Source organism: Crinia signifera, chromosome 6 (genome assembly GCF_055691185.1).
Source record: "Crinia signifera chromosome 6, ASM5569118v1, whole genome shotgun sequence".
In the NCBI taxonomy this organism is placed as follows: Eukaryota; Metazoa; Chordata; class Amphibia; order Anura; family Myobatrachidae; genus Crinia; species Crinia signifera.
Window position 1 is genome coordinate 226,844,132 of NC_139222.1, and position 12,440 is coordinate 226,856,571.

Here is a 12,440-nt window from a genome sequence, read left to right on the forward strand (position 1 = left end):
ATAGGATTACTCTGCTAATCCCCTACGGTAAGTAATTATGCCACTGTACAAAGCATTGGTTAGACCGCATCTGGAATACGGAGTGAAATTCTGGGCCCCGCACTATAGTAAGGACATCATAGAACTGGAAATAATCCAGAGAAGAGCGACAAAGCTAATAATGGGAATGATTGAACAAATTGGGATTGTTTACTCTAGAGAAGAGACGTTTAAGGAGGGACCTGCTTAACATGTACAAATATATCAGGGGTCAATATAAGGAACTGTCAGGCACCCTTTTTACTCAAAGGACGAACTCTGGGACACGTGGGCATGAGTTTAGATTAGAGGAAAAAAGATTTAATTCCCTAAAAAGTAAACTTTTTTTATGACAGCCAAACTATAGAACTCTCTTCCTGGAGAGATGGTGTCGGCAGACACCATCAATTAATTTAAAATCAGGTTAGACAAACATCTATTGGTTAAAAACATCCAGGGGTACAAACAATAATCATAATCTGTCTTAAAGATATCAGAATACACCACGTATAACAAGGGAAGAAGCTAATAGATCATACTTACTAAAGGTTGAACTCGATGGACGCAAGTCTTTATTCAGCCTTAACTACTATGTAACTATGTATTGTTCTATGTATTGTATTGCAGCTGAGAACAATAGGCCTTGGATAGCCATGGCTCACCATGGCAATCCAGAGATGGCTAGATGAGGATGGCTCCATCTGTATGTCTCCTTTCTGTTTAAGTTCCAGATCTTAAACCATTTTTTCCAGTTGTATCCATTATTATTTAAAGGACTTCATTATTCAGCCACTTTTATGTGAGTTGTTGCATGTTTTAAAGTGGGTGGCACCAATTTTTCTGTGTAGAAACTATGTTGCAATGCAAGAGGCACAAATACATTAATATTTTTTTCAGTTCAGATAAATGCTGTTTGCTTTTGCATAGAGTCTACAAATGTTAGACAGCTTTAATATTACACCGCAACTTAGATTTCAGTTTGGACACACCCCTCACAGATCTTTCTGCAAATACTGTATAGGATTTGCCCTACCTACAGTGCAGTAAGGGTTGTCCCATGATACCATACTTGACTACCCTCACAGAATGGCAGGGCGGCTTACGAAAATTGGGTCCCCTCCCATATCCCCAGGAAGGTGGGCAAATCTCCTGCATCCAGTGGCGTAGCTATAGTTTCGTAGCCCCCGCGGTGGCGGGGAGGCGCAGAGAATCTGTGGGCGCCGAGGGTCTGCGGGGCTATAGTTACCACTTACCCGCTGCTGTCTGGTGCCCTGCCGTCACGGTCCCGTATCTCCCGGCGCCGGCTCCTGCTGCTATAATGAAAACGGACTCTTAGAAAATGGCTGCCCCCATACTGCAAACAGTTTTCTGTCTGCAGTATGGGGGCAGCCATTTTCTAAGAGTCCGTTTTCATTATAGATGCGGCCGGGCAGGTACGTCGAGGGGAGGGAGGGGGCCGAGGGGAGGGGGGCGCCGAAAAATATGCGGCGGGGGGGCGACAATTAGGTAGTTACGCCACTGCCTGCATCCTCCTCCCGCAGCCCCTGCACCCCCCTTCTGCAATGAGGGGGCAGAGCTAAAATTACTTCAGCCTTGTCCCTCCCCCCTGACATGTAGGGGGACATTTACCAAAATGGATTCGTAGAAAAAAGGTGTATTCGTAGGGAGAAATACACCTTTTTTTTACGAATTTGTATTTTCGGGATTTACAATCCCAAAAATACACCAATTCGTAGTCCTAAAGATGGAACATTCGTATTTGTAGTTACAAATACGAATGTCTACACCATCGATAGAATACGACAGAAATCACCATTCAAAAGAATGGTGGTTTCTGATTTACTAAGCAGCCGTATGGATAATACGGCTGCTTAGTGGTGTAAAACACCCACGCAAATACGACAGGAAAATAGAACACCATTTTCATGTCGTATTTGCGTTTTTGCCTGCACGGATCAGTCAGATCCGTGCAGGCTGCATGGTGTAAAAAAAATAGAAAAAAAAATAAATTAAAAAAAAAAAACGGCGTGGGGTCCCCCCCACAGCCGAAACCAGCACCAGGCTGACAGAGCCTGGAGCCGGTAATTAAAAATCAGGGAACCCGACAAATAGGGGTTCCCCGATTTTTAACAACCAGCCCCAGGCTCCTGCTCTGGGGCTGGTTCCCAAAATACGGGGGACAAAATGACTAGGGGTCCCCCGTATTTCAAGAACCAGCCCCAGGCAAAACCAGCCAGCGGGTAATGCCACAGCCGGGGGGAGACTTTTTATGCAAGTCCCCCCGGCCAAAGCATTAACCCTACCGACCAGTCAGCCTGGCCAGGGGCCCTGGGGGAGTGGGGACCCCCCCAATAAAGGGGTCCCCCCCCTCCAGGACTTACCTGACCAGGCTGAAGCCTGGTGCTGTCCTCGATGCCCCTGGGCGGTGGGCATCGAGCTGATGGTTTTGTGTAAAAAATAGAATAAAAACCATTGTTTTTTACTGTGGCACTACAAGTGCCAGCAAGCCTCCCCAGCAAGCTGGGACTTGGATAACCACAAGTCCCAGCCTGCTGGGCATTAAAGGGCCCGCTGGGTCTTGTAGTGCCACCGTAAAAAAAATAGTTAAATAAAACACACTGACACCCGTTTTAAATAAAAGTTTAATACACACATTACATACATACTGATACTTACCTTTCTTGATCCCGTAGGTAGCCCTGGTCCTGATGTCCTGTGTCGTCCTCCAGGTCCATGTCGGCTGTCTGCGTCGTCCTCCAGGTCCATGTCGACGGTCCGTGTCGTCCTCCAGGTCCATGGCGGTGTCCGGGTCCGAAGAAATCCATGTTGGAGCTGTGGAAGGAAATCCTACTCACCTGTTCCTGCGCTGAAGAAGTCTTCTCTTGATCCGACGTAGTCCAGGTAATCTTCCTGCTGTCGCCGGTCCCCGCTGTCTGCGCTGTCCGTGCATCGCGCTGAGGAGAGATGCTGAAGTTTCATATTCGGCGCCTCTCCTCAGACTGAATTCTATTGGCCGCCTAGCAGGCCAATCAGGAGCCGAGAAAGTCGGCTCCTGATTGGCCTGCTAGGCGGCCAATAGAATTCAGTCTGAGGAGAGGCGCCGAATATGAAACTTCAGCATCTCTCCTCAGCGCGATGCACGGACAGCGCAGACAGCGGGGACCGGCGACAGCAGGAAGATTACCTGGACTACGTCGGATCAAGAGAAGACTTCTTCAGCGCAGGAACAGGTGAGTAGGATTTCCTTCCACAGCTCCAACATGGATTTCTTCGGACCCGGACACCGCCATGGACCTGGAGGACGACACGGACCGTCGACATGGACCTGGAGGACGACACAGGACATCAGGACCAGGGCTACCTACGGGATCAAGAAAGGTAAGTATCAGTATGTATGTAATGTGTGTATTAAACTTTTATTTAAAACGGGTGTCAGTGTGTTTTATTTAACTATTTTTTTTACGGTGGCACTACAAGACCCAGCGGGCCCTTTAATGCCCAGCAGGCTGGGACTTGTGGTTATCCAAGTCCCAGCTTGCTGGGGAGGCTTGCTGGCACTTGTAGTGCCACAGTAAAAAACAATGGTTTTTATTCTATTTTTTACACAAAACCATCAGCTCGATGCCCACCGCCCAGGGGCATCGAGGACAGCACCAGGCTTCAGCCTGGTCAGGTAAGTCCTGGAGGGGGGGGACCCCTTTATTGGGGGGGTCCCCACTCCCCCAGGGCCCCTGGCCAGGCTGACTGGTCGGTAGGGTTAATGCTTTGGCCGGGGGGACTTGCATAAAAAGTCTCCCCCCGGCTGTGGCATTACCCGCTGGCTGGTTTTGCCTGGGGCTGGTTCTTGAAATACGGGGGACCCCTAGTCATTTTGTCCCCCGTATTTTGGGAACCAGCCCCAGAGCAGGAGCCTGGGGCTGGTTGTTAAAAATCGGGGAACCCCTATTTGTCGGGTTCCCTGATTTTTAATTACCGGCTCCAGGCTCTGTCAGCCTGGTGCTGGTTTCGGCTGTGGGGGGGACCCCACGCCGTTTTTTTTTTTAATTTATTTTTTTTTTCTATTTTTTTTACACCATGCAGCCTGCACGGATCTGACTGATCCGTGCAGACTGCTAGAAATAATTCGTATTAGCAGCCGTATATACGGCCGCTAATACGAATCATTACACCATCGGAGGGTTACAAAGCAGTCGTATATGACTGCTTTGTAACTGATCCTCCGGAACACGACTTTGCATACGACTTAAACAGTCGTATGCAGTCGTAGGGAAAATACCTATTGGTAAATTTCCCCAGTAGTGTCTGGTCTCCTCTCCAGAAGAAAATAGTAGGCAAGTATGCACAGTACTCAGTTACTTAAATTTGGCTATAAATTACAAGGCAGAACCATGTATGTTTCGCATTGTTTAAAATTGGCGGTTTAAAAATCCGGCCTACTCGGCCGAAGTCCCAAGCATCTGTAAATTCAGAAACTATTACATTTTCCTGATTAAGCTTTATTGCAGAGTTGAGTATCATGGAATAATTATACTATATATCATTAAGATATCATTTTAACTATGGTCATTGATTTTTTTTTTTTTGTGTGTGTGTGCAGTAAGTCGATGTACTGATCATTTTCACCGAAAGAAATGTGACTATCAGCTAAAGCTTGCCATTTCCTGGAATCGGGCAGATATTGCAGCGTTGGTGGTTTTTAAAGACGAATGGTTCTGGAAGGTATTACCTAAATATAATTCACACACCTAGCCTTCACTGTAATGTTTCCATTCATGCTTAAAGCCTTATACAGTACCTAATGATTTTCTAACTTCCATATTGATCATTCTTGCCCCTGGTTTCATAGAGGTGTTTTTTTCTTAGAGTTCTATTGAATGCGGGATGTTGCTATGGGCAACCAATCACATTCTATCTATTATGTTCTAGAACAGGGCTGGGCAACACCGGCCCTCCAGATGTTAATGAACTACACATCCCAGGATGCTTTGCATTAGTTTTGCTATGTGGCCATGCTGAAACTGATGCAAGGCATGCTGGGATATGTAGTTCATCTACATCTGGAGGGCCGGTTCTAGAATGTGCTAAAAAAAAGTAGATTCTGATTGGTTGCCCATAGCAACATCCAATCTTCAATAGAAATCTCATCTTAGTAAATAAACCCCATAATGTCTTGGAATGTGAGATGTCAGATCTAAGTGTTTATATAGTGAGCTACTATTCTGCAGCAGTGCCTCAAATAAAGGAGAACAGAAGCTGTTTTTCAAAAATGCACTAATTATTTTAATACAACTTTATGGGCCCTACACATGGGGCGACATTCAGGCATTTTCTGAACGATTTTACTACATCATTCAGAAAGTGTGTGCAGACCACACAGCAATTTGAATGCGTGGCCCTGCAGGTCTGAATCCGGCGGCGATGAATAACCTGCACGCAGTTTATTAATTGGTCGGGCCAGTGTTCTCAACAGAGAACACTCACCCTGACACCTCGCTCAGCCCAGCTTTGCTCAGAATGTTGGTTGGCCCTTGTGTAGGGCCCTTTAGGGAGGGAAGGTTTATCAAAGCTTTTATAGTGATCAAATTGTGAGACATAGTGGGCGAGATGTAATAGGATGAGATTTTTACTGAAATCGCACCATATCGCATGTTAATAATTCGGCAATTTTTCTATTAATTAGTAAATGTAATAGAAAGCAATTTTTCAGGTAGATACGGATATTGCATGAGTCTTGGTGCAATTTTTGGTCATGCAAAAGTGCGATTTCTTCAACATGGTAATGTGCGGTTTTCTGGAACTTGTAGTTCCAACACATTACACAATAGTTTATTTCCATTATTACTCATTTCACTATAAGCCCGGTGCCCACCACCCAGGAGTATCGGGGAGAATCCCGGGCTTCAGCCCAGGCAGTCTTAACCCTTTCGGGGTGGTCCCCACTCCTTCAGGGTCCCTACCCGGGCTGACCAGCTGCAGGGATTAATGCTTTGGCCAGGGGAACTTGCATAAAAAAATTCCCCTCGGTTGTGGTATTACCCTACTGGCATTTGGGCCCGGAGCTGGTTCTAAAAATATGGGACCCCTAGTAATTTTGTCCCCTGTATTTTGGGAACCAGGACCAGCCCTTGAGCCTGGTACTGGTTTTAGAAATCCTGGGGATACCCTATGATTTTTGTCTTCCGAATTTCTAAAACCAGGACTGGTTATTTGAGCCTGCGGGTGGTTAGGCTCGGTGGTGGGACCCCGGTCGGTTTTTTTTTTTTTTTTTTTTTACAGTATTTTACTTTTACACATTTTTTGATCTCATTGGTTTGTGCATGGTTCAGTCAAATTCCCCAGGCTAAACCTTTTGCTATTTTTTGGTAACGTTTACCAAAAATTGCACCCTATTACATTTGCAAGTTGTATTTTTTGTAATGGGAAAATATCTGGATGCGAATTGAGGTGTGCACATTTTCCGATAGATCAAAATGTGCAATTTCACAAAAGCATGTGAATTAACCACAATTCGCCTCCTATTACAAAATTTGCGATTTGGACGAATTTGGCAATTTTTTTTACAAAAAAAGCAAAAGTCTTGCCCCATGTATTAAGCAATCCACTCCTAACCAGGGCCATATTAACAATGGGCCTGATGGAGCTACAGCTCCAGGCCCACTCTCCCATTTTGTAGCTGAGGGCCTGGCCTTTCCAACGAGCACTGCACCGCATCCCTAGCCCACTGGGAACCGAAGATACCGCCAGGCAAAGCTAGAACGTTTTCCCCATAGGATAACATGGGACCCATTATTCTGACCCCCACCCAGTTCCAACGGCTGCCAGTTCCCCCTCCGGCATCACAGAAGCTGGAGGTTGGTTCCAGAGATATTGTGGGCAAACCAATGTTTTTAATTTCTGAAATGTAAGTTCATGGCTGTTCATGTTGTTTGAGGGCAGATTTCTCTGGAACCAAATGGCCCAGTTTCATTCGAAACCCACTGAAAAGCACTTCAATATGATACTGGTCTCATGTAAATTGGTCAGTTGGTTCTGAAGATATAGCTGGTTGGTTAAAGGGGGGTGGGGTGGTTTTCTCTCTACCTCACACCCAAAATACATGATCCTGGGACCATATTCCTGGGTAAGTCCTTGCATTTTCTGGTGTGAAAAGGGTATTATTTCAAATAGCCGGGACCTGCAGTGCTCTGAATACAGCCGGGCAGCCCCCTGCTCTCTGCCCGGTTGTCAATGGCTGTCATTTCTGCCCGGTGGAGACTGTCCCCAAGTTACCTCAAGCAAGTATTTCCCCTTGGCAATGAGCATGTAATCCTACATGGCAACGAGCATGGAACCCCTGGCAATGAGCATGTAGGTAAGCAGCACTTATGTAGCATAATTTTTTAATAGGCATTATGGTGTTTGACATAATACATAATGGACATTATGGTGTGTGGCTTAACATGTAATTGGCATTTTGGTGTAAATTTTTAATGTGCGCAGTGCCCTCTTTATGAAGCATATTGTGCACTTTTGCTCAATCCGTTTGGTATAGTGTGTATTTTGGCTCAATCCATGTGGCAAATTGTGAATTTGGCCATAATCTGTGTGGCATAACGTGAATTTTGACTCAATCCATGTGCTATAGTGTGAATTTTGGCTCAGTCGGTATGAATTTTGGCTCATTCTATGTGGCATAATGTGTAAGAGGCAAGTACAGTATAAGGGGGTTACTATTGTGTTGCATGATTTGTATAAGGGGTATATGGTGTGGTAAATGTAGGTGACCACATAAAAGGTGCTGAAATGTTGTCTACCAATGTTTTGGCTTTCAGTATTTTTTTTATGACGAGGGCTGCTTCACCCCGCAAGAATCTTAGGACATGGGGTTCCTGCGGGTGCACCTTTGATATATCTCCCTGCGTTTTGCCTATGCTAGCCCCATGCCTTTTCCAGGCAAATATAATTAGTTGAAAGTATTTACACAAATAGAGACACACCCATGAGCAGACCACCCAAAGAGAACACTGGTCACGTCCCCCACATTATTGCGCATAATAGGCCCTTTTTCATTTTCATTTTTATTTTCAGCTCCAGGCCCATTTAGACCTTCATCTGGCACTGCTCCTAACTATCATTTTTCACAGCTTTTCATAGCTCGTAACAGTGGCAGAACTCTGGGAGGCAATGGAGTCATCTGCCGCCGGGCTCCTGCTCTCAAGGGGAAACCTCTCCTACCCTGCAAATTGAAATCCATTAATTGAAAGCCATTGAAATAGCATCTGTGGCTGAGTTCTGAAATATATATGTGTTCTTTCTCTCTCCATATATATATTTCATAAGAGACACATGTGTGTGTGTGTATATGGTTGTGTGTGGATGTGTGTGTGGATGTGTTGGGGGCACCAATATATATCTTGCCTCCAGGCAACTGGGATGAACTTACGCCACTGGCTCGTAATGAGGGTCGGCAACAGGTACGCCAGGCCCCAGTAAAATGGAAGGGGCATGGCCACTGGGCAGGAGTGGGGCCTCCCCGTTAAAATGAATAAACCAGAGGTAGCGAGGGGACAGGCTTCTGCTGCAGCTGTCTCTCTCCCCAGCTCAGCACACAGCACTGTGCAGCATGTGCTGAGCTAGGGAGAGGCAAAAGATGATTGGCTTGTACCTTATTTTTCGAAATTGTAGCTCTCTGTGAACAGTATTAGAAAAATAAATCCCTTTATTCTCCATTATTATAATTTTCATCCAGGCCCAGAAAATATAGATTCCTTATCACCACAATTGGCTGCGATAAGGAATCTTTATTCTCCCAGATGCGCCATTGTCTAGTAGCTGGGACATTGCCAAATTTGCAACCCAGAGACATCACCTTCTATTTTGCCTTGGTATGAACTTATGCAGATGCTTCCATCTCTAGCAGAGTACCTAAGGAGAACCACTTTATTGGGGAAATTTACTAAATGAAATTTGTAAAAAATAGGTGTATTTGTATCCAGAAATACACTTATTTTTGACATTTACTATCCCGAAAATAGCACATCAATACGAATACGAATTGCCGTATTTTCGGGATAGTAAATGTCAAAAATAAGTGTATTTCTGGATACAAATACACCTATTTTTTTTTTACAAATTTCCTTAAGTAAATTTCCCCCTATGACTTTAGTGTCCCCCACATTCATGAGTGGTAACTTCAACACAAAAGCAAATTTAGTTAAATAGTTAATTAATTAATTTTCTGAACCATAGTAGTGCCCTAGTTAATATTATGGGCCTAGTAGCATCCTAGTTTTTTTAATGACCATGGTAGTTCATTAGGGCTGCCGGTACACATTATGCCACACACTACCCGCAAATATGGGAATGGTACTGTATGCAACTTTATAAGCTGGGTCCAAGCCTCCCCCACGTCTCTTGGCCCCATAGAAATGGCACCACTTGTACCCGCTATAGTTAAGCCTATGGCTCTGGTGTCTCTTTTTAGGCTGTCATGCTGTGTGACCAAAGATTTACTGTTGATGCCAATTATTAAATGGTCTGCATCAGTAGAGATAATGTAAGGGTATTTTTTATTTAAATGCTTTTTATTAAAGAATTTGTATACAGAAATAGTTAGACAACACTATGCGTATCAATATAACAATAATATCTGTTGTTAACAATAATCTTGTATCATTGTGCACATATAGAATAACAATGACATTTTCTCTATAATAATAATATACTTTAAGCTTGTATGTATAGATGTATAATCTGAAGACTAGTCGTTGTGCAATATGAGGTTTAGCTTCCCCAGTATAGTTTAAAGTACATTGCGATGTGATACATGTAAGATAAATATTGATACCCATATATTGCGTTCCATATCAGAGATCAAATCTAAGAAAAATAAATTAAACAATGACAAAGACGAAGACAAAGACAAGACACTTAACAATAGACATGTAACATAAAGGGAATATGATGGGTGTGGTAAGGAAGGGGAGGGGATGGAATTCTCTAACCACTTCATATATTCCTGTGGGTAGTCTTTCTCACCAAAAGCAAAAAATTCCACCTTTGGCGCTGTACGACTTAAAGCTGCAGGAGACTATAATGTTGGTCACCGGACCACACTAGATAGTAGGGATGGGTAATCATATGATGTTTCATCGGTAACATCGGATTTATGGTTCCAATGTTCGATGTTTAACCCTGCAATGTTGAGGATCCAATGTTTCATCACCATCGCAAGATTTATCCCCCCGATGTTTTTCTCAATCTTCCAATGTTTTTTCTTTTGTGTGCCAATGTGTGCTGCTTTCAATGCTTTGCAGCCACCTCACTCTCTCCTTGATTTATATTCATTAAAAACTTAAGAGACTGATAAAAAAAAACATTGACAAACATGACAGTATCACTGCTGGCTGGGCTTTCATATGTGTGTGTGGCTGTGTGCTGCTGCTGTGGGTGGTAGCTGACAGTGAAAGACAGTCTGGCCAGCCATTCAGCAGCAGCACACAGGACAGCCCCACCCCTGCCTCACTGCAACTGGTGCTGTTAGGGAGTCACTGGTTGCTATGATGGCTGGCTCTGCAGCTATTGGGAAAATTTGGGGGCCAGTTTGAAAGTATGCTGGACTGGAGTCTCCCCTTCCCCAATTTCTGTTATTCCCCTCCCAGTTTTTATTTTGATTTATCCACCTGTATTGTGAGGCCCATAATTTATGTACCTCCATAGTAGATTCCTATTTTGCTACAGATATAGCGGGATTCATCTTTGCAGGGGATGGCGATGGCGTCGCCATCGCCATCCCCTGCCCCGCCGCCATCTGTATGTCGGAAGGGGACGCGTGCGCACGAGGTGCGCGCACGTCACCTTCCGACGGTGCTGCCCTCGGTCGCCCGGTGCCCACACCGGGCGACCGCACCCCCCCATAATGGCCAGAGGTCCCCCCCAGCCCTGTCGAGCGGGAGGCAGACAGTATTGCGTCCGCCTCGCCGCCCGGATACTGAGACGCGCGTGTGTGGGGGACACACGCGCGTCTCAGTCAGATAGAGGTGCCGTGCTGCTGGCAGATCGCCAGCAAGGATAAGGCCTGCTACATCTGTACAAAGAGTTTTTTTTTCAAGGCACTATGTGATTGTTCTATGTAGTATGTTCTATGTTGCACTGTGTGTACAGTTTGTTTGTTATTTTCTATGATCAACATAAGTTATTAGCCTGTTGCTACAGTTAAAAATCTAGGTAAAAATAGCAGATTGTGAGTTGCGATAAAGGTTTGATAGTTAATGCTTCATGTTTTTTTCCTTCAGTAACAAATTTGATTTACCACAAAACATGAATCATATATCCATTGTGTGTGTATAAACTGTAAGCCTCCAACAAGATGAACTTACAGATGTAGCGGGATTCATCTTTGCAGGGGATGGCGATAGCGTCGCCATCGCCATCCCCTGCCCCGCCGCCATCTGTATGTCGGAAGGGGACGCGCCCGCCCTGTCGAGCGGGAGGCGGACAGTATTGCGTCCGCCTCGCCGCCCCGCCGCCCGGATACTGAGACGCGCGTGCGTGGGGGACGCACGCGCGTCTCAGTCAGATAGAGGCGCCGTGTTGCTGGCGATCCGCCAGCAGCATGCTGCTGGCGGATCGCCAGCAAGGATAAGGCCTGCTACATCTGTAATAGAGGGATTATTTATCATTTCAGAAGCTTATTAGAGTATTATATGCTTTGGTAACCAGTTTATTTAAAAAAATATCGAAACATCGGTTAACATCGGGTTCACAGTACCAATGTTTAGGTCTAAATGATGTTTTGCAACCAATGTTGAAAAACATCAATTGATCGATGTTTTCTTTCGATGTCCCATCCCTACTAGATAGACAGAAAAATACAAAAGGAATAGTCTCACTTTGCGCTGATAGTACTGTCCCAACAAAATAGGTATGAGTCCACGTAATTTCCAGTAGTTCTCTCCCAAGATTTTTCAATGTGGAAAAAACAGAAGGATAATGCAACAATATTAGGATATATTGCAATAAACGGCAGTCTCTCTCCAATAGTGTGAAGGGGACTATGAGGAAAATAGTGCTCCCACAACAGCTCCCAAACGGTCCTGGGGAGATACGGGGTCACCTCACTCGTGTAAAGATAAGCGAATGCTTACATGTATGCTTACATGTGATCATGCAGGTGACTCATATAAAGGTTTCTTTCAACAGATGAACGCGTTGAATATATTAAGTGTCTTTTAATCCTGTTCAGTGATTTTGGAGTACTTTTCGTTCAGTATCATTTGCATCATATATACCCGGGTTCCAACAAGTATGGTACATTGGCTGTATGAATTGTGATCCTACACCGTTTTATATTGAATAAATACCGTTTTTATTGGAATGATATGGTGAGACTTCGCATCTGTTGAAAGAAACCTTTATATGAGTCACCTGCATGATCACATGTA

General features: G+C 44.6%; 1 protein-coding gene across 1 annotated transcript in view; it reads left to right on the forward strand.

Moving 5' to 3' along the window:
- The window catches only part of LOC146009715 (transient receptor potential cation channel subfamily M member 2-like), a 178,130-nt gene that overhangs the window by 53,423 nt on the left and 112,267 nt on the right, over nucleotides 1-12,440 (forward strand). Inside the window, exon 10 of the mRNA XM_083150173.1 lies at nucleotides 4,616-4,737. Coding sequence (XP_083006299.1) covers nucleotides 4,616-4,737 — 122 coding nt within the window. The remainder of the gene's footprint in view (nucleotides 1-4,615; nucleotides 4,738-12,440) is intronic.